At 31.1% G+C, this 24,350-nt stretch overlaps 1 protein-coding gene and 1 long non-coding RNA gene across 5 annotated transcripts in view; both read left to right on the top strand.

Annotated features, from left to right (window-relative positions):
• Nucleotides 1–1,007: 1,007 nt before the first annotated feature.
• LOC148616441 (uncharacterized) lies at nt 1,008–8,927 on the top strand. Its single transcript, XR_015922219.1, has 2 exons — nt 1,008–1,083; nt 7,369–8,927. It is a non-coding gene; the product is annotated as an uncharacterized LOC148616441 (long non-coding RNA).
• A 3,696-nt stretch (nt 8,928–12,623) lies between these two features.
• The window catches only part of LOC148616440 (uncharacterized), a 46,040-nt gene continuing 34,313 nt past the window's right edge, over nt 12,624–24,350 (top strand). For 2 of the 4 annotated variants that reach the window (XR_015922203.1, XM_088583486.1), the window contains exons 1-5: nt 14,134–14,579; nt 15,296–15,386; nt 16,415–16,500; nt 19,969–20,158; nt 21,276–21,362. Coding sequence is in view for 1 of the 4 variants with exons in the window: in XM_088583486.1 (XP_088439612.1) it covers nt 15,379–15,386; nt 16,415–16,500; nt 19,969–20,158; nt 21,276–21,362 (371 nt within the window). In the remaining 3 variants the exon portion in view is untranslated. Of the gene's footprint in view, nt 13,040–14,133; nt 14,580–14,605; nt 14,749–15,295; nt 15,387–16,414; nt 16,501–19,968; nt 20,159–21,275; nt 21,363–24,350 lie in introns of those variants that run through there. The other 2 variants (XR_015922204.1, XR_015922205.1) reach the window with 2 other exon arrangements.

Below are 24,350 nucleotides of genomic sequence, written 5' to 3'. Positions count from 1 at the left end.
CAATTGGCGTCCGTCTTCGTTAACAATTTTTCAAAACTCTTCTCATCTGACATCACATAAAAACAAACTTTGTATGAATGTTTCTTGGGGTATCCCACATAAAACTGATTTGGAAATTTTTGATCCGTCAAAAACATGGCCACTGTTACTAAAAATAGAACATATAGGTCAGACAGTAGTTTTTCGCATGTATCTATAAAACTGTTTGGGTTTGGATATTTTCAACCTGTTGAATGACAATATTTTCTGCGTACTTTTCTCAGCAAGTAAACTTTACCTTGGGATTTTATTATGAGATTTGGTGACTACAATGTCAAGTCATGTTCCCTTTCGTTTACTAGTTATTATGTATGTACTTAGGTCAAGTTATCAGAAGTGGTAATTGGCTCATAAATATCAAATTATTTGAAAAAATAGGTTAGACACGACCAGCGAAAAGCTATTTGTTTTATATAGCCTAGGTGGCCGAGTGGTTAAGGGGCTGGACTTTGTGCAGGCATTGTTCGAGTGCCGCGGAGGGAACGACTAAAAATTCGCTTTGCAAATTTGATAGTTCAAATATCACTTTTCAGACCCTTATTTAGATAAAAATATACCTTTTGTATATGCTTTATAAGTGTTTTTTTTTCAGCGTATGTCGTTTACCCTACAGTGGATACCCTATATCATACCGCTGGACATATATCACCGGTGGCCTATGGGATGATATAGCAGTATAGGGTTGATACCGCATGTGATACTGATTTTGACGTAATATTCTGTATGTATCGTAAATGGAGCACACATTGTACAGGTTTCTGTCTGATATCAACTTACTGTTTTATGGGCCACTGATTTTCTTTTGTGTAGTGATAAATGAAAATTCATCAAGAAAGTGTTAGCAGCCTCTGGACGGACTCGTTTCAAATGTTGAATGTCGCTTCATTTATTGCTAGCCATTTTGGTTGCTGTTTCCGTTACTTGTTGGGCTATACCTTACAACTTATATACATGTTTTGTTTTGTTTTAGCTGTAAACAACAACTCTGCAGATGTGTATGCCAATCAATCAGAATATGCAAATACTGAATCCACTGGTGGATGTGTAAGTTTTATCAAAAGATGTGAATCTCTGTCCAGAACAGCTGTGTTTTGGACTACAATATATTGATACAAACTTTATAGATTGCACATATAGAAACCTGGCAGGTCCTTTAATATAGAATATACGAAGTAAATCCCTCCATTTTTGTTCCAATGTAATCTTTAAATCATTATACTTCTTAATCCTTACTCTTATAACTTCCCTTGGTATAATAGAGTTATTGCTTTTACATAATAATAATAATGATAATAATAATAATCTCTTTAATTTAAACAGAATACCTTTTATTTAGTCCTTGGACTAGGTTACATGATGGTCCTGTATATATGTACATAGTATACAACATAAAGAATTAAAATGCAATTAAAAGTAACACAGTAAATGACATAAAAAACAATTACTACACATAATAATTTATTACATATTAGCAGTAACATTTCAAGAATAATTTTCTAGATATCCTTTTTTTGAAACTCTCTATTGATGTACAATTTCTAATATTTGTTTGCATATTGTTCCATAATAAACTAACTGATACATTGAATGATCATTTAAGATATTCTATTTGGGCTTTTGGCACAAGTAACATATTAATTTCACTCTCTCTAGTATTTCAAAATCTTATTTGATGAACAATTTAAAAGCATGTAAGTACTCAGGTGTTAATTGATTCAAAGACTTAAACACTAGTATTGCTTTTCTATTTATAAAATAATCAGGCATTGGTAGCCATCTCAATTTGTCAAATAATATATGTGATGGTGTCATAACATTAGGCACATATAAAATGATATTTTTAGCCCTTTTTGTAATTCAAATAATTTATTTACATTGCTTACAAGTTTTGAATTGGACCATACAGTACAACAATAATTAAAATGTGGGACAATCATAGAGTTGTATACTTTAAGTATAGCTTCAGTAGACGTAAAACTTCAAAGATATTTTAACACACCTATTGTCTTTGAAATTGTATCAGTTAAAATATCAATATGGTAAGACTAAGATAAATTACAATCAATATTAACACCTAAATGTTTAGAATTTTCATTGACAAATATTAAAAAATATTAAAAAAACAAGGGTCCAAGGATAGATTCTTGAGGAACACCTATAGTAATACTTCTTGGCTCTAATGAAACACCATTTCACTCAACACATTGCTCATATTTGGAATAACAAATGAGTTTGGGTCCATAAGTTGCTTTACATCAGGCGGAGAATTATCAAAATTTCCCCCAAGGTTATGACCAATGTTACAAAAGAACTCATTAAAAACATATGCAATTTCATCACTTTGTGAAATTATTTTACCATTCACTTCCACAAATGTCCTTTTTGTTTCCCTCACTTTGGATACAATAATGTTACATGCTCTCTTATACAATGTCCAATCAATATCCGAGTTCAATTTCAATTTTATAGCATGTAAGTAGTCCCGTTGATGCATAGAATGTCATCATTTACCCAGTTCTCAGAGTTGACATTTATCCTTCTCTCCTGGTATAGAAATGTTTATCTATTATAACGTAACTTTATCTTGAAATTTTGACCACATCTGATTTACATCATTTAGAGTTTTTATGGATTCCCATTTTACTTTTAGCATATTCTTAATAAGTAAAGCTTCATCTAGATGTTTGAAGTCTCTATATTTTTTGTGTGTTTTCTAGGGCCGTATTTCAGTTTTTTTTTACGAATAACATATGTTAAATGGTGGTCACTTATACCAAGTGGTATAACACCATCAGTAGAGAAGTTTTCTTCATTTGTTACATACATATGGTCTGTTAATGTGCACGAATCTTTTGTAACACAAGTAGGTTCCTTGATTACTTACTCTTGCAACGCGTCTCGAGGGGGACATGGAAATGCCGGGTGTCCGTCCACGTTTTCCGCACTTTTTTTTGTTATGCTTTTACCAAATAAGTTTGTTTTTGGCATGTGGCTTTACTATCAGGAGATACAGATTAAGTTCAAATTTGGTTATGGTTGAATGATTTTTACGGAACTTACGGCCCTTGGACTAAGAAAATTTCAGTGATTTACAGTTTTTTTTTTTGTAACGCTTTTACCAATTGATCGTATATTTTGTTTGTAGTCTTCCTATGAAAAGTTACTGATTCACAAGATCCTTATATATAAATTTCAGCTTTACATTTACTGACATATTTTCAATGAGTAGATCAAATGGTACAAAAACATTTACATTTATCTCTTGACAAAGTTCCTTAACATAGTCCTTGATAAATTAAGGAATATCTGATAAAAGTTTATAGTACAATAGAAAGTTATTTGTATTACTCTTCTGTTTAATTTGCTGAAATGTGAGAAATATCTTACTATAACAGTCTACAATTTCTTCCAAAAACTGTGCCATTGTTTTTCCAATTAACGTAATTTAAAAAAGTCATTCACTAGTACAAAGTTTAAGATGTTTTTTGTACCAGATTTAACTATAGGCTTTGGCAAAGACAAACTGTACAGTATGTCTTTCCAAAAAGGATTTTTAACATAATTTGACACTTCAATCAGTTTCTCTTTCTGAAAATTAAAGACTCTGTCACTACCAAATTTTTTTCAGCTCTAATAGTAGTAAGGATTGCCAATTTTCTTCAGGATTTGACAAATGACGCTTAACCCAAGATAACTTAAGATAATAATTAAAAGAAGGTAAATGAACCATATATCCAATAAAGGTGTTCCTTTTTATTCTGTCTGTCTTCCCATTCCGTATAAAATTATGAAACAAGACATTTAGTTCATTTAACTGCGACAGAGCTAAGTTTGGTAGTGAAGTTAACAGATGAATTAGTTTTGGTAGTGCCAGAGTCTTTATAACAGTTATCTTGCCAAGCAAAATTAACTTTCTGTGTTGCAGGATTTTAAGTATTGCTGAGACTTCTTTTATCTTTGTAGCAGAATTAATTTCAACTGTACTACTCATATCAGGGGAAAAATCTATTCCAAGAAGTTCGAAATTTGCATGTGACCATAGAAGTTTAAAATCTGGACAAATTACTTGGTCAGAATATTTTTTCAGACCAATCCATACTGCTCTAGTCTTAGAGGAGTTCATCTTTAAACAAGATATAGATGGGAACCTGTTAAAACATTTGAGAGTTTCATTTTAAGACTGTTCACTACCATCCAATGTAAGAAAAATATCAGCATACTGGCTTAAAAGATTCCATGGATAATGTGATTAAATTTTCGTTTTAATGATAACAACACAACACCTGCTATAAATAGGTAAGGAGACAGTGGATCCACTTGTCTACAACCCCTCTCAAGATTGAAGAAATTGGATAAGTGTCCATTGTTTATAACACAGCTCTTAACCTCGAGTCTCGAACCATCTGCAGATCGAAGGACCAAAATTAAAACTTTTAAGAGATTTCTTTAAAAAGTTCCAGTTAATGGAATCAAAGGCTTTTTTTCAAAATGTACTAAAAGAAGCAATCCTGACTTATTATTATTTCAAGGTAGTGCATCAAGTCATGTAACATCCTAGTATTCTCTCCTATGAATCGACCCTTCTTAAACCCTTTTTGAGTGTCAATGATAATTAGCTGTAACACAGTTTTCAGTATATATGCAATAGCAGCTGATGCTATTTTAATATCAGTATTTCATAGACTAATTGGTCTTAAATTGCCAATATACCTTCTGTCTTTATCCTCTTTTGGTATACATGTAATGACACTTTGACACTGGAAATCTGAGAACTTCCCACTTTCATACCCAAAGGATGAAGACCGATAAACAAATGGTCCAAGATCTCTCCAGAAATGTTTGCAAAAATCAACAGTAAATCCATCGGATCCAGGACTCTTACCATTTTCCATACCTTTTAGTGACATGTAAACTTCCTCATAATTCAGATTACCTTCACAGAGGTCCTGTTGTTTCTGTGTGAGTTCAATATTATGTATAAAAATGTTTATCTGAATTATCTACTTCCCTACATGAATAATGATTTTTATAAAAATTATGTTGTTCCCGTTATATTTCAGATGGATCAGATATATGCATACCTTGGTCACTGATCCCTAAACACATTGTCTTCTTTACAAAATGTCTTTTTTTAAGCTTAAAAAAATATTGGGTACACTTTTCCCCATTTTCATGCCAGTTTACATGGGATGTAAGAAGTAAACCTTCAACCTTTTGTTCCCTCTTAGTTTCTAACTCTGTTCAAAAATGTTTGTACTGCCTCACTAGGAGAAGTATTTGTAATATTTTCTAAAATTTGTATATCAGTCTCAAGGTCAGAAACAATTTCCTTTTTTTCCCTAGATTTTGCTTTACAATGTATAATTGACATTTATCTGATTTTCATCTTTAGGAGTTCAAGAAAGAATTGATTATCACAAGTAAATTTTACATGAAAAAAGTTTTTTTATATCACCTGAAAGATAAATTCAGATATAGCGTCTTTAATACAGGTCTTCACTTTTTGTGTATATTCAGCATCTCTCAACAGCTTGGAATTACCTTTCTCTCTTTCCAAGACTAGCTGCAAATGTGAAAACAATTCATGAATAATCATGATTGTAGCCATGTAGTATTTTTGAGTTTTTAATCAGTGAAAATAAGTCTTCACTCACTAAAAAATAGTCAAGTCTACTCTGTTTGATATGAGTATATTCACGCCAAGTAAACTTTTTATCATTAGGATGACAAGTTCGCGATGGATCAAGGAGTTCAAATGTTTCAACAATTTCTCCAACTTTTTTGCGAGAGTTAGGGTTTCTGTAATTCAAAATATTAAATGTATTTAATTGAAAATCTTGAAATACGTTCCAGTCACCACAGAATAAAATACTAGTATTAGTAAAATTTGTAATAAATCATCAAACAGCAATGATTCATCTGTTTTATATCCATGAACACAAACTTAAGTTAACCTTTGCGCGCATAAAGAAAAATCCAGTACTATGTACCGCCCATTAGAGTTAGTTTTTGAATCATGAATATTAAAATCTAAACCTTGTTTGAACATAACACGATCTCCAGCACATCTACTATTACAGTGACTAAAAAAGCATTTGCTACCCCACTCATCACTAAAAATGAAGTAGGGAATGCATTTTCCTTTTCCATCACTCTATACTAGTAGGTCAAGATATGAGGCTGACTTCACAGTATCTGTAGCGTCTTTAAATGCAAGTTGTTTCGGGTAGATGAAATGTATGAAATCCTTGTAACTAGAATTCATCATTTATATAGTGGTAGCTGAGTTCAAATGATGTGGCTTAACGATATTTTTTCTAATTATTAGATCAACTTTTAAGTCAGCCTCATTAGAGTGAAGGAATAGATGGGCACAAAATGGGACAATAATTTGTTCCCGTTGAAATGCCAACCATCTGTTTGAAAACACGTCCAAAACTATTCCAGCATTTAGACAACATTTTTTGGAGGTGTATTGAAAATATTATTTGGAATCGTTATTTACGCAGAATTTTTGTATCGTGCTAGAATTCTGACAAATAGGCTTCTGGAACAGGGTTATGTTGCTACAAGATTGAAGTCATCACTACAGAAGTTTTATGGTCTTCATCATGAACTCATGGATAGTTACAGTGTATCCATCAGCGCCATGACAACTTATTTGTTCAATGTGTCATAGTTTTCTTTTCCTCTTTCGTAACCCCCGGACTTGCCTTTTTATGCGCTACTCGGCGGGTGTTTTTAGAAAAAGCAGAGGACGCTTACCTTACCGAGCACCTGGTCCATGCTTCCAGTTTTAGTGGAGTCTGAGTGCCCATTTGCTTTTGTTACTTTGTATGTATGATTTTAGTTCCTTTATGTTCTTAGTTGTGTATGTCTGTTCACCATATCTAGCCTTGTCCCTGGATTACATTCTTTTGATTACTTGATTACTCTTAAAAGTATGAAGAAACTCTACCAAGGACTGCGTATTTGTACTAGGTGCTTAATTTTTGTTTAGATTAACAATGATGTTTAATTCTTTTGAGTCGAGATTTTAACTGAATATGGGGAATAGTTGTAAAAATATAATAGGCTTTGATGATTTTTTATTCGGATAATAGTCTAATATTTAGGGTTTCCAGAAGATCTTTTTAATATTTCAAGCATCTATAATTAATTAATAACACCATGGGAGTAACAAATGCCATGGTAAAACTGAACACCTTCTTCGACTTATGTAATTGGTGTTGAGTGACTCTAACTTGTTATGTTTAAGTTGATGAGTCAATTCTTGTTATTTTCTACCAGTGTGTATTACATGTGCTAAATGAAATGTGTCTATTTTAGAAAAATGCTGATGGATTACAGTATGCTGACTTAACATTTAGCAACCCACCCAAGACCAAAACTGGGAAATCTGTCATTCATGGTCTAGATGAGCGCACCATCTACTGTGATGTTGATCATACAAAGAAAGCTCCCCCTCCACCTCAAGAAGGAGCATATGAACTCACTGAGATCAGTCAAGTGAAAAAGTCATGATGAAGTGATAAATTACTTTACAAGATAATATTGAATGTAATGAAACAAATTGCAAATTATATTACCCACGTGCTATGAGTTATTTTGAATAAGTTACATTCTCAATATTTTTCTATAACTGCTTGTAGCCTTAATCCTATTACTTCATGTCTACAGTTGTCAGGCCATATATTTGTTATTATCCTCTTATACTGAAAAAGCTTTGTTCTGATGAAGTATTATTCAATACTATAAACAAATGAATGAAACAATACAATTACATCAAATACATTTTGTTCAAGATATAGGACAAGTAAAGAACAATCAATATCATCAACCGTATCCAATGGTAACTGAACTAGTTACTATACTCATACATGTATTTATTTTCTAAATAATATTTTATAATTTTCTTCAACAACTCAAGCAATAGTCAGAAAGTCTCTCCCACAAATGTACAAACACAATGGTGCTATCTAAATCCTGTTAGCTGCCAATCTCTATTTAATTTGATTCATTTTTGCTTGTCCGTAAACAATTCACGAATACTTGTATCACATGAAAAGAGTGTTTCTTTATATGTGAAAATTAGCTTGATGGTTCGAAAACATTTTTTTAGTAAGAAAAATATAACTACATCTCTATTTGATCCATTTCAGGATTAAACAGTATTCAAACAATTTTAGTAAGAGGTATGGTATTTAAAGTATAAACCAAATATTTTATTACAACATTTGTTTACATGTACCATAAAGTACATATGTGTCATTGACAGAAGATGATACATTGACTTATTTTTATTTAATTTTGTATCTATTTACTGTTAAGATAACAACTTTTGTATATTTTGAACAATTTCTAGCTCACCTTACATGGACACCAATACTAAACTAGAACATAGGTCAGAAAGAAGTTTTGATGTAGGTTAAAATATTCAGCATGATGAGATCTATTGTTTTTCGTGTAAATCTGTTAAGCCATGTTGGAGTTATCACCCTTTTCCTATGTTTTTTTTTTTTCGCTGTTTTTAATGTTATTTCTTTCAAAAGTCCTTCCTCTGACACTACCAGACGAATAAGAACCAAACTTGGTATGAAGGTTCCATGTGGTGTTTTGCATAAAACTGATGTGATGATTTTTTAACTGTTGGAAAACATAGCATGGGTAATTAAGAGTAGAACATAGGGGTCAGACAAGTTTTTTGCATGTACTTCAAAACTGTCAGGTATAGCCAAACTTGGACATTGGTTAGAGTATTCTGCATAAAATGATCTATCTGTTGTTAAATTTGCATGTAAAATATGTTTTGCAATGTTTGAGTTATTGCCCTTTTTACAACATTTTCTGGTCGTTTTTAATGTTATTAAAAAGGTTCTCCTCAGAAACTACTGTTCAGAATATAATGAATAATAATTGTTCCGTTGGAATGAGTGTTAAAATTTTTATCCAAGGAAAAAAATGTGGACACATTTACAAACAATGAATGTTGTCTATCGAGGCAGGTGAGCGAATCGGGCCCTCTAGAGTCTCTAGCTAAACTGATATTGTTATTTATCTACTTAACATTGCATTGAAATTGTATCGTCACAATATATATATATACATATACACACACACACACACATACAAATATATATATATATATATATATATATATATATATATATATATATATATATATATATATATATATATATATACATATACATATATATATATATATATATATATACATACATATATATATATATATATATTTGCGCCTTTGCCGTTTTGGGAGAAAAATTTTACTCAAAATATATGACTTTAGGCGAAACTTTGATTTAGGCGAAAAAAGTGGTGTCGCCCTTATTTTCAAGTGTGTAATTTAAGTTCTTTTACATGTTTTTATGCCTTTTCCTTTTGCATGTGAGTACCCAGTGTGCCAATTTATAACATATCTTAACCTGAAACTGATTTAGTCACGCGTTTCGATTTAATGCCCTTTCATCTGCATACCTGCCTATATCGTCAATACGTGAATAATCGTCGTTGAGCGAACTTTACAAATTCATTAATTTCTTTCTTATTTTATATATATATATATTGTAGAGACAGTTGTTAACCGATGTAAAATACAGAATCACATTTTGGTAATGATTTTTTCCAAATAAACACAAAAACAATAACATTTTATTAAACACATAAAGTTTCAAAATGTAACATATACTTTTTGGTGCGTATATCGGATTACAACACAATTTGATTGGTTGGAAATATCTAACAGACAAATGACGTTTAGTCCTTATTTGGGCATAGAAATTAATAACAAAGTTTACTATAATGTACTATGTTGACCTAGTTAAACAAAATTTATAAAATATTGACGTGTTTTGTTTATACATAATTTGCTTTTTGTCCTTGTTTTCTGACAACAAGATGTTATGTCATAGATATGTTACACCTTCTAATAGATACAGAAAGAAATGTTGAAATAATCAATAACGAAAGGAATGTCATTAAACAGTTTAATCATCAAACTGCATAGCGTTTTGATATGTGAAGAAGTAATTGAAGAGAAATGTTTGTCAAAATATTAGCTTCTTCTGTCATATAAGATAAAGATATCTTAGAAAATTAATATTATTCTCTATCAAGGCTACCGGAGATGACAGGTGTATAAATAAACTGAAATATTCAACCAATTGCTACATTGCGGGCTTTGTAGGAGTCCATTGTTTAGTAGGAAAATTCTCACTTTACTCAATAACCACGGAGAAAAAAAACTTGAGATCGATGACTCGGTGTCGTTACAAGCAGATTTATTGAGGTATTTATGAATCACAGGGGCGTCGTTTACTGTCGCATTACCATTACTGGTAACGTATAAGAGATACAACAAACGATTCATAATACTAGGGTTGATACAACCCGGGGATGTATATGCCTCTACTTTAGACAACTACGTATCAGACAACGATCCTTCACAAGTTTGATTGAAAGAATTTCAAATCTTCTGCCGTTCCCAATATAAATGTAAATGGGCATTTGTATTTAATTAAGTTTTTTTTGTTGGAATAAAAATCTTGCACTTATTGCATTCCAAACTTCTTTAATTCTTTTTTTGATTTGATGAATAATAAAATGTGATACTGATCAGATAGGTATAATCAATAAAGCATTCGCTTTCCACAAATATATCAAGTATGATATCAATTTGAACAATGGCAAACACAATTTTATAAGATCGTTTTTTCGATTTATGACTGATAAAATTCTATAACCAAGGCTAAACATACATTAGTCGTTGCAGTATATGTAATAAAACATTTCGTTAAGGGTTAAGTATTATTTTGGTTATTGCATGTCTTTCGTTGTTTGTGTCTGTTACTGATGTCTGCTTTTGACCCTGGTATACAGTCTTTTGTTTTCTGCTGGAATCTTGGTTCTCTTGATCACACTTCCTTTTGAACCAGAAAAATATCAAATTCAAGTCAACGAATTATGATGTTGATTGATAATCGTTAGGAATGTAATGGAGAAATAAGTAGGATAAATTCCCTGATCATGTTTTGTAATGCATTATTATCAATGTATCAGACTTTTCTTGTTTATTATTCGAGTTTTCTTGTAAGGCATACTTAATAAATCATTCGTCTAAGCTATTGGCTTAGTGATGACAACATTAATATGAAAGAATCATTTTTGTTTGTTCTGATTTTTTAAAATATTATTATTTACAATATTTGTATAGCGCCAATCTAAACTGCATTTATTCTAAGCGCTTTACAGCATATAAATGATACACAATACAAAGTATGTAGTAATCAACACCTACAATTATACAAAAGAAAATGAAAGGAGAAATATTTTTCAGAACAGTAATTATGTATCTTAGATATAGAAATGTGTAAAACCACAAAAGAAAAGACGAACAAAAAAAAAAAAAAAAAAAAAAAAAATTACAAACTATGTAATTAAAGGATAATTAAGTATTAAAACATTATTTAAATAGTATAAAAATAGAAATTTTTAGACGACATGACATACTTTATCATTGTTACGCTAATGATTCGCAGATATATTTAGTAATTGAACCAATTAACAACTGGTTCGAAATATCTACACGACTTGAAGCTTATGTTGAGGACATCAGCTCATGGATGACTAGCAATCTGTTAAAGCTCAACCAAGATAAGAATGTATTACTGAATCTAAAAATTATAGCAAAAGTAAAAATATCTAGAAAATAGATATTTTGATCATTTCAATGAAATAAGAAGAATTAAAAACAATAAAAACAAATATTTCCATTTAAATAAAATAAAACTCCGAAACATAAAATTACTGTGTTAAAAATACCAGTGATAAAATAGATCAATAAAATCATATTGTAACAGATACAAACCCCTGCGAAACTATGTTTTGACTAAAGCCCCGTGCAGGTCCGGGTGTTAAAAACATAGGCCTGCAGCAGCGCTAAGCTTGTCGTATAAGGCGACTAAATAGTGCTCAGAAAACTAGCCGGGGGCTAGGCGCTCTGCCCACAGAGCAACTGGGATGTGTGCCCCAGGTGGTGGAATGGGATACCCCTGGCGTGTTACATGCTGGGGTTGTCAGGCTATAATACGGAAAACCTGACCGCAAACCATAGTGGTGCACCGTGTTGGGAAAGATGCCATGTTCCTCGCACGTTAATAAACCCTGTTGTGGTATTCGAAAGGAGTAGGAACCTTTGGGCTCCGCCACAGGAGACTAAATTGCCCGACCTTACCCATCCCCTCTTTTTCCAGTGGCAATCAACCCTATTATCCTTGTGACCCATCCTTTTTTTTTCATTTCATGTTCATTTTATCATCCATTTCATGTTCATTGTCTGAATACAGCTGAAATATTGCTGCTCGGACGTTAAACCCCAACAAACAAACAGATGTTTTGACTAAAAGAGCACAATGTGAAGATTTATTTCGCCCTAATCCTGAAAAAAAAATGCAGGATGTTTATATCATGCCGTTGTGTTCCAAAATTTACTGATATGTAAAGTATATTAATTCTGATATAAGGTTTAGCATTGCATTAGCAACATAAGTTTATGTTTAATATCTAGCTAAGAATGGCATACAGTAAAAAGGTAACAATTATTAACCCATAATTATTACATGCACAATACGACAAGCTTTAAAGAGTTCAAAATGCTACCACCAGATTGATGTCACGGCGCAGGAAATATGACCATATAGCACTTGGTTTAACTGACCTACACTGGTTATCTGTTGAATTCCAATGAAAATACGAACTTATCTTATGCTTTTATGCTTTATAGCACTGCATGGTATAGCTCCAGCATATCTCCAAAAGCTTCTGACTCTATATTGCCCATCAAGATCACTACGCTCCCAGAACTCTGTGACACATGAAACGTCAAGAGTGAAAACGAAATCGTACGGTGATCGTAGGTTCGACAAGGCAGCTGCCACTTTATGGAATAATCTTCCCAGTAAACTGCGAGTTTAAAACCGTCAGTATTCTATTATTACACATTCGTTAAACTCAACTGCAATAAATTTAAAGACGATATCTAATGCTTGATTGCACAAAAACATTGCGTTTTCATGAAATTATAAAAAAAAAAATATATTGTATCATTTTCATGAGTTAGGAGAATCCTCTCCTCAAAATACGCTCTTTCGGGTGAAACATATTTTTTTACAATATATCTGAACAGCTTTTAAATGTAAGCATAAGTATCATACATATACACAATTCAGCACAGATTAACTGCAATGCACATATTATTTTAGATAACTTAATGCTTTAATGCACAGAAACATTGCGTTCTCATAAAATTTTCAGATGTTTAGAATGGCTGAAACCGTTAACGACAATATGTTTTTGATCAATAAAATGTTGGGTTTGTATCTTAATATTGATGCGTTCGAGGTCATGATTCTTGGAGATGACATACATGTAGTGATAAAAAAATATTTGTTTGATCCGAGTGACTTTCTTAAAAGATCCCATACCTGTGCATTAGATGTTGTGATTTTCATAATAAATCAATAGGCGTAAGCTTTAAAGTATATCTTGTACTAGAAGTTATGCATTGATTTGTTGACGGATGTTGAGAGATATGAGGTCGATGAATACATGATTGCCCGGGCATGTAATGGTGAATGAGAAAGAAATTAAGATCATTCTATTACTAATTTTCTATGTAGGAATAAATTATCATGAGCCGCAGCTATATTTAGTATTTCCTTTTCTTTACATTATCCGACATTTTTATGTGATGAGAAAATCAAACTTTTAAATGTAAGCATAATTATCTTACATTTACACAATTCAGCAGAAATCAACTGTAGTTATAAAAAATCTATACTACGTTTGATCTGAATGAATTCTGTGAAAAGATTTCATATCTGTGCATTAGTTTTTTTGTGGTTTTCTTCATAAAACAATTGGCGTTAACTTTGACTTATATCTTGCTCTAGAAGTAATGAATTGATATGTTGACGAATATTGACAGAAATGAGGGTAATGAATACATAATTGTGTTAGAAATTAAGATCATTCTATTACTAACTTTCTTTGTAGGAATGAATTATCACGAGCAATAAAGATATTTAGTATTTCCTTTTATTTACATTATCCGAAATTAATGTGTAATGAGAAAGTCAATCTTTCATCTGTTATGATAAAGTAATTATTGATTACTTGCTTCATTTTAAAATGAAAGTACCAAGAACGTAAACACTATGTATAGAAGTTCAATATTGGCGAAGAAAGTATTTTAATTTTATTGATTTACTTTAAATTTTACTTATATCTTAGGGAGAATCATTTTTCTTAACCACATGATAAAATCGAAGAAAAAGTTCATTTAACACCAGCTCTATCAGTGTATTCAATAATTTCTCTCGAAGTAAGTATCGGAAAGCGAAGGCATTATATGAATATACTGTACTTTTTAGGACTTAGGCGAAATCTATCCTCAAAATAGACTCTTTTGGGCGAAACAAAGTTGAGGATGAAAATTTCAAAATCGCGTGTATTAAAGCGTAAGTATTCGTCTTTTACACTACAGCAGAAATCAACTGCAAAGCACTTTATTAAGGAATTCGTTATTGAACCGAAACATGGTGTTTTCATGAAAGTTTGAGATGTTCTGAATCGCCAATATATATATAATAATCTTTGCAATGTATGTAAAAGCATCATTATATAATGGTAAGTTTATACGAAAACGAAAAAGCTGTTTTTTACATTGGCAAATATGAGTTTATTTGAAAGCGTTATTGCTAAGAGTTAGGGACAATCTTTGACTATTCATTTTTTTTTCTACTAAAGCCCTGGATTCGTAATGAATACATTATTTCATAAAAGTTATGCGACATTCCCTATTTGTATTTCAAGATAGCATCTGACCGGTATTAAATAAATTATTATTTAGTGCTTTTGAAAACGAAAATGTTGCATTCGCACTATTCTTTTTTGGGACGAACTGATATAAAAACATGTACTTGCTCTAAATGTGCAGAATTAAGATGTCGTTTTCAAAAGAAACGTATTTTGTCACTGCATATTTATCTTAACTTTCAATCATTTTAGGGTTAATCATTGTTTCTTTTTAATGTATGTAATCTTAGCTTGATATTAAACATAAACGTATGTTGTTAATGCAATGCTAAACTTTATATCAGAATTAGTATATTTTTCTTTTCAGTACATTCTTGAATACAACGGCATTATGAAAATATCCTCTATTTTTTCTCAGGACTTGGGCGAAACAAATACTCAAACTATGCTCTTTTGGGTGAAACATAGTTACGCAATGTATTGTATCGTATCTGTTAGAATATGAAACTGTAAGTATCCTAATATTATATATTCGTTAAACCCAAAAGCAATAAATTTTAAGAAGGTATGTAATGCTTAGTTGCACAAACACATTGCGTATTAATGAAATTTTAAAATTATATTGTATCTTCTTCAGGATTCAGGCGAATCCTTTCCTCACAATACGCTCGTTTGGGTGAAACATATTTTTACAATATATCTGAACAGCTTTTAAATGTAAGCATAAGTTTCATTCATTTACACATTCAGGACAAATAAACTGCAATGCAATTGTTATTTTAAATGACTTTTAATACTTAAATGCAAAGAAACATGGCGATCTCATGAAATATTGTAATTTTTAGTATAGTCGATATCGTTAGCGACAATATGTTTGATCACTACATGATCACTAAATTGTTGTTTTTTGTATTTTAATAATGTTACGTTCAAGTTAATAATTCTCAGAGGTGACATTAATAAAAATATGTTTTGTTTGATCAGAATGGATGCTCTTAAATGATCCCATATCTTTGCATCAGTTTTTGTAGTTTTCATAATAAAACAATCGGCGCTAACTTTCTTGTAAATCTTGTACTAGAAGTTATGAATTGATTTGTTGACGGATGTTGACAGATATAAGGTTGATGAATGTGTTAAAATTTAAGATAATTCTATTGCTAATTTTTTTTGTAGGAATGAATTATCACAAGCCGTAGAGATAATTAGACTTTCTATTTATTTACATTATCCCGTTATGTGTGTTAAATGAGAAATTCAAACTTTCATCTGTTATGAATAAGTAATTATTGTTTTTTGGCTTCGAAAACATTTTGTAAATTTTGAGATGAAAGTAGCAAGAATGTATACACTATGTACAGAATATCAATTTTGCCGAACGAAGTAATTTTATTAAATTGCATACATGTATTTACTTTAAATTTTAATCATAAAAAAAAATTTTACAGAGGGCTGCTCTATCAGTGTATACAATAATTTCTCTCAAAACAAGTATCGGAAAGCGAAGGCATAATATGAATATCCTCTATTTTTTAAGGACTTGGGCGAAATCTTTTCTCAAAGTAGACTCTTTAGGCGAAACAAAGATAAGCATGGAAATTTCAACAACCCTTGTATTAAAACGTAAGTATCCGTCTTTTACATTACAACAGAAAACAACTGCAAACCACTTTCTTAAGGAATTGTTATGTGTTCATGACAGTTCGAGATGTTCTGAATCGCCAACATATATGTGTAAAAATTTTTGTGATGTTATGAAATAACATCATTAAGTAATGGTAAGTTTATAAGATAACGACAAAGCTGTTTTTTTGTTTTTTTTACATTGGCAAATATGAGTTTATTTGATAGAGTAATTGCTAAGAGTTAGGGACAATTCTTCGACTATTTATTCTCTTTTTTTCCCCACTAAAGCCCTAATGAAAACACTTTCTTTATAAAAATTATCTGACATTCCTACTTTTTAGTAGAAGATGGCATTTGACGGGTAGTAAATAAATCAATGCTTATTGCTTTTGAAAATAAAATTTTGTAGTCACACTATACCTTTTTCTTAGAGAAACTGAATTAAAGAATAAAAATAATAATAATAAGTATCCGTCTTTTACACTACAGCAGAAATCAACTGCAAAGCCCTTTATTTAGGAATTCTTATGTATTCATAACAGTTTGAGATGTTTTGAATCGCCAACATATATGTATAATTTTTTTTGCACTGTATGAAATAACATCATTATATAATGGTAAGTATATAGGAAAACGAAAAAGCTGTTTTTTACATTGGCAAATATGAGTTACTTTGATAGAGTAGTTTCTGAGAGTAAGGGACAATGAGAAATAGAAATCAATAACAAAACTTTCTATAATAATGTACTATGTTGACCTAGTTAAACCAAATTTATAAAATATTGACGTGTTTTGTTTACACATAATTTGCTTTTTGTCCTTGTTTTCTGACAACAAGATGTTATGTCATAGATATGTTACACTTTCAAATAGATACAGAAAGAAATGTTGAAATAATTAATAATGAAAGGAATGTCATTAAGCAATTTAGTCGTCAAACTGCATAGCGTGTACAGTCGATATGTGAAAAAGTAATTAAAGAGAAATGTTTGTCAAAATATTAACAACCACGGTCATATAAGATAAAGATATCTTAGAAAATTAATATTATTCTCTATCAAGGCTACCGGAGATGACAGGTGTATAAATAAACTGCAATATTCAACCAATTGCTACATTGTGGGCTTTGTAGGAGTCCATTGTTTAGTAGGAAAATTCTCACTTTACTCAATAACCACGGAGAAAAAAAACTTGAGATCGTGACTCGGTGTCGTTACAAGCAGATTTACTGAGGCATTTCTGAATCATGTAGGCGTCGTTTACTGTCGCATTATCATTACTTGTAACTTATGAGAAATACAACAAACGATTTATAATACTAGGGTTGATACAACCCGGGGAAGTATATGCTTCTTCTTTAGATAACTACGTATCAGACAACGATCCTTCACAAGTTTGATTGAAAGAATGTCAAATCTTCTGCTGCTCCCTATACACATGTAAATGGGCATTTGTGTTTAATTAAGTTTTTTTTGTTAGAATAAAAATCTGTTGCGTTATTGCATTCCAAACTTATTATTTCTTTTTAATTTGATGAATAATAAAATGCAATACTGATCAGATAGGTATAATCAATAAAGCATTCGTTTTCCACAAATATATCAAGTATAATATCAATTTGAACAATGGCAAACACAATTTTATCATATTTTTATTTTTTTCGATTTATGATTGATTAAATTCTATAACCTAGGCTACACTTGCATTAGTCGTTGCAGTATTTGTAATAAAACATTTCATTAAGGGTAAAGTATTATTTTGGTTATTGCATGTCCTTCGTTGTGAGTGTCAGTTACTGATGTCTGCTTTTGTCCCTGGTATATATTCTTTTGTTTTCTGCTAGAATCTTGATTCTCTTGATTACACTTCCTTTTGTGCCAGAAAAAATATAAAATTCAAGTCAACGAATTATGAGGTATGCGATGGAGAAATAAGTAGGATAAATAATGTTTTGTAATGCATTATTATCCACAAATTCGTACTGATATAATTATTTCTTTGTAATCAAATGTATCAGACTTTTCTTGTTTATTATCGGGTTTTCTTCTAAGGCATACTAAATAAATCATTCGTCTAAGCTATTAGCTTGGTGATGACAACACCATTTTTTTTAGTTATTATTTACAATATTTATATAGCGCCAATCTAAACTGCATTTACTCTAAGCGCTTTACGGCATACAAATGATATACAATACAAAGTATGTAGTAATCAACACCTACAATTATACAAAAGAATGTGAAAAGAGAAATATTTTTCAGAACAGTAATTATCTATCTAAGATATAGAAATTTGTAAAGTAAAAAAAGACGAACAAAAACAAAACATAATTATAAATTATGTAATTAAAGCATAATTAATTATTAAAACATTATTTAAATAGTATAAAAATATTAGATAGAAATTTTCAGACAACATGACATGCTTTATCATTGTTACGCTAATGATTCGCAGATATATTTAGTAATTGAACCAATTGACAACTGGTCCGAAATATCCACACGAATTGAAGCTTGAGGACATCAGCTCATGCATGACGAGCAAGCTGTTAAAGCTCAACCAAGATAAGAATGAATTACTGAATCTAAAAATTATAGCTAAAGTAAAAATATCTAGAAAATATATATATATTTATCATTTGAATGAAATAAAAAGAATTAAAAACAATAAAAAATGTTTCCATTAAAAAATAAAAATTCAAAACATAACATTACTGTGTTAAAAATGCCAGTGATAGAATAGATCAATAAACTCATATTCTAACAGATACAAAACCCTGCGAAACTATGTTTCGACTAAAATAGCAGAATTTGAGGATTTATTTCGCCCTTATCCTGAGAAATAAATGCAGGATGTTTATATCATGCCGTTGTATTCCAGAATTTACTGATATGTAAAGTATATTAATTCTGATATAAAGTTTCGCATTGCATTAACAAAATGAGTTTATGTTCAATATCTAGCTGAGGATGACGTACAGTAAAAAAGAAACAATGATTAACCCATAATTATTACGTGCACATTACGACGTTACGGCAAATTCTGCTCTTTCATGGTTTCTCTCGTATTTACAAAGAAGGACTCAACAAGTATCCGAGGAAGCCATCCAACCCAATTCGATCAAATTAAACTTTGGCGTTCAGCAGGGACCTGTTTTTGGGTCCAGAGTTCATTGTATGTTTTCTTAGCCTATCGGATACACTTGGGCAAAGATTGACCGAATTCGTTGTTACATTACGGACAGTGCTTGCAAAACTCTAACATCGAGATTGGAATACGGCAACTCCCTTATATATGGCGTGAAATCTAGTAGCTTGAACAAGCTTCAAAGAGTTCAGAATGCTACCGCCAAATTGATATTACGGCGCAGAAAATATAACCTAATAGCACTTGGTTTAATTGACCTACACTGGTTACCTGTTGAATTCCGATGTCAATACATACTGATCTTATGCTTTTTTATAGCACTGCATCATGTGCATGGTATAGCTCCAGCATATCTTCAAAAGCTTCTGAGTCTATACCGCCCATCAAGATCACTACGCTCCCAGAAATCTGTGACACTTGAAACACCAAGAGTGAAAACGAAATCGCACGGTGATCGTAGGTTCGACAAGGCAGCTGCTACTTTATGGAACAATCTTCCCAGTGAACTGTGAGTTTTAAACTATAAGTATCCTAATATTACACATTCGTCAAACTCAACTGCAATAAATTTAAAGACGGTATCTAATGCTTGAATGCACAAAAACATTGCGTTTTCATGAAATTATAAAAAATATATTGTATCATTTTCATGAGTTAGGAGAATCCTCTCCTTAAAATACGCTCTTTCGGGCGAAACATATTTTTACAATATATCTGAACAGCTTTTAATTGTAAGCATAAATATCATACATATACACAATTCAGCACAGATCAACTGCAATGCATATATTATTTTAGATGACTTCTAATGCTTTAATGCACAAAAACATTGCGTTCTCATAAAATTTTGAGATGTTTAGAATGGCCGAAACCGTTAACAACAATATGTTTGATCAATAAAATGTTGGTTTTATATCGATTCGTTCGAGCTCATGATTCTTGGAGATGACATACATGTAATGATAAAAAAAAATATTTATTTGATCCGAGTGACTTCTCTTAGAAGATCCCATATCTGTGCATTAGTTTTTGTAGGTTGTTTCATAACAAAACAATAGGCGTTAACTTTCAAGTATATCTTGTACTAGAAGTTATGAATTGATTTGTTGACGGATGCTGAAAGATATTAGGTTGATGAATAAATAATTGTCCGGGCATGTAATGGTGAATGTGTTAGAATTTAAGAAAATTCTATTGCTAAATTTCTTTGTTGGAATGAATTATCACTAGCCGTAGAGATAATTAGATTTTCTTGTTATTTACAATATCCCGATATGTGTGTGTAATGAGGAATTCAAACTTTCATCTGTTATGAGTAAGTAATTATTGATTATTGGCTTCGAAACAATTTGTAAATTTTGAAATGAAAGTAGCAAGAATGCATACACTATGTATAGAATTTCAATATTGCCGATGAAAGTATTTTAACTTGATTGCATACTTTAAATTTTAATTATATCTTAGGGAGAATCATCGTTCGTTACAATATGATAATTTCTACTTGATTAAGATCAAAGAAAAAAATCAATTTACAGCGGGAAGCTCTATCAGTAAATACAATAATTTTTGTCAAAATAAGTATCGGAAATCGAAGGCATGATATAAATATCCTGTATTTTATTAAGGACTTGGGCGAAATCTTTCCTCAAAATAGACTCTTTTGGGCGAAACAAAGATGAGCATGAAACTTTCAACAACCTTTGTATTAAAACGTAAGTATCCGTCTTTTACACTACGGCAGAAATTAACTGCAAAACACTTAATTAAGGAATTCTTATGTGTTCATGACAGTTTGAGATGTTCTGAATCCCCAACATATATGTATAAAATTTTTGCACTGTATGTAATAACATCATTATATAATGGTAAGTTTATACGAAAACGAAAAAACTGTTTTTACATTGGCAAATATGAATTACTTTGATATAGTAGTTTCTAAGAGTTAGGGACAATTCTTGCACTATTTATTTTCTTTTTATTAAAGCCCTGGATTCGTAATGAAAACGCTTTTTTATAAAAGTTATCCGACATTCCTAATTTGTAGTTCAAGATAGCATCTGACGGGTAGTAAATAAGTCATTGTTTAGTGCTTTTGAAAATAGAATATTATATTCTCACTATACCTTTTCTTTAGAGAAACTGATATAAAGAAAAAACATGGACTTACTCTATATGTGCAGAATCTCGATGTTCTTGTTCACAAAAAGTATTTTGTCAATGCATATTTATCTTACTTTTCAACCATTGAAGGGTTAATCATTGTCTCTTTCTACTAAAGGTTATTCTTAGCTAGATATTAAACGAAAACTCATGTTTTAATGCAATGCTCAGTTTTATATCATAATTAGTGTATTTTTCATTTCAAAAAATTCTACAATACAATAGCATCATGAAATTATCCTGTATTTTTTCTCAGGACTTGGGCGAAACAAATACTCAAACTGTGTTCTTTGGGCGAAACATAGTTTCGTAAGGTTAATTGCATACATGTATTTACTTTAAATTTTAATCATATCGTAGGGAGAATCATCGTTCGTTACCATATTTTTAAGGTAAAAAAAATCATTTTACAGCGGGCAGCTCTATCAGTGTATACAAAATTTCTCTCAAAACAGGTATCGGATAGCGAAGGCATGATATGAATATCCTGTATTTTTTCTCCGGACTTGGGCGAAACAAATACTCAAACTGTGCACTTTTGGGCGAATCATAGTTTCGAATGTTAATTGCATACATGTATTTACTTTAAATTTTAATCATATCAAAAGGAGAATCATCGTTCGTTACCGTATTATTTAGGCAAAAGAATCATTTTACAACGGGCAGCTCTATCAGTGTATACAATACTTTTTCTCAAAACAAGAATCGGACAGCGAAGGCATGATGTGAATATCCAGCATTTTTTTCAGGACTTGGGCGAAATCATTCCTCACAATTAGACTTCTGGGCAAAACAAAGATGAGCATGAAAATTGCAACAACCCTTGTATGAAAACCTAAGTATCCGTCTTTTACACTACAACAGAAATTAACTGCAAATCACTTTATTAAGGAATTCTTATGTGTTCATGACAGTTTGAGATGTTCTGAATTGCCAACATATATGCATAAAAATTTTTGCACTGTATGTAATAACATCATTATATAATGGTAAATTTATACGAGAACGAAAAAACTGTTTTTACATTGGCAAATATGAGTTACTTTGATAGAGTAGTTTCTAAGAGTTAGGGACAATTCTTCCACTATTTATTTTCTTTTTGTTTTTTATTAAAGCTTTGGATTCGTAATGAAAACACTTTTTTTATAAAAAATATCCGACATTCTCAATTTGTACTTCAAGATAGCATATGACGGGTAGGAACTAAATCACTGTTTAGTGTTTTTTTGTTTTGTTTTTTTTTGTTTTTTGTTTTTTGTTTTTTTTGTTTTTCAAATAAAATGTTGTAGTCACACTATACCTTTTTCTTAGAGAAACTGAATTAAAAAAAAAACATGGACTTGCTTTATATGTACAGAATCTCAATGTTGTAAGCAAAAACTATTTTGTCACAGCATATTTATCTTACTTTTCAACCATTTTAGTGTTAATTATTGACTCTTTCTACTGTATTTCATTCTTAGCTAGATATTAAACACAAAATCATTTTTTAATGCAATGCTCAACTTTATATCAGAATTAGTATATTTTTCATTTGAGTAAATTCTTAAATACAACGGCATTATATAAATATCCTGTATTTTTTCTCAAGACTTGGACGAAACAAATACTCAAAAACTGTGCTCTTTTGTGCGAAACATAGTTTCGTAAGGTTAATTGCATACATGTATTTATTTTAAATTTAAATCATGTCATAGGGAGAATCATCTTTCGTTACCATATTATTAAGGTAAAAAAAATCATTTTACAGCGGGTAGTTCTATCAGTGTATACAATAATTTCTTTCAAAACATAATCGGAAAGCGAAGGCATGATATGAATATCCAGTATCTTTTTAAGGACTTGGGCGAAATCTTTCTTCAAAATAGACTCTTTTGGGCGAAACAAAGATAAGCATTAAAATTTCAACAACCCTTGTGTTAAAACGTAAGTATCCGTCCTTTGCACTACAGCAGAAATCAACTACAAAGCCCTTTATTCTGATGTGTTATTGAACAGAAAATAGGCATATTCATGACAGTTTGAGATGTTCTGAATCGCCAACATATATGTATAAAATGTTTTGCACTGGATGTAATAATATCATTATATAATGGTAAGTTTATAAGAAAACGAAAAAGATGTTTTCTTCATGGGCAAATATGAGTTTATTTGAAAGTGTTATTACTAAGAGTTAGGGACAATTCTTTGACTTTTTATTTTCTTTGTTTTCTACTAAAGCCAACGATTCGTTATGAAAGAGTATACAAGGGAACCAAGGTAATAGCGGTAATCAAAAGAATTTAATCCAGGGACTAAGACCAGACATGGAAAACAGACATACACAACAAAGAACATAAAGAAACTAAAATCATACATACAAAGTTACAAAAGTAAATGAGGAACTCGGACTCCACTAAAAACTGGGAGCATGGACCAGGTGCACCGGTAGAGTAGCTTTTCTAGAAACACCCGCCGAGTTGCTCATAAAAAGTCAAGTCCGGGGTAGACGGACGAGGAAAAGAAGCCTATGACCCGTCAAATAAATTAGTTCTCCTGGT

This window comes from Perna viridis, chromosome 5, assembly GCF_037379345.1.
Source record: "Perna viridis isolate PV_CMFRI_1.1 ecotype Kerala chromosome 5, ASM3737934v1, whole genome shotgun sequence".
Classification (NCBI taxonomy): Eukaryota; Metazoa; Mollusca; class Bivalvia; order Mytilida; family Mytilidae; genus Perna; species Perna viridis.
The sequence above is the reverse complement of the archived record's forward strand: the minus strand, read 5'-3'. Positions and strand labels throughout refer to the sequence as shown.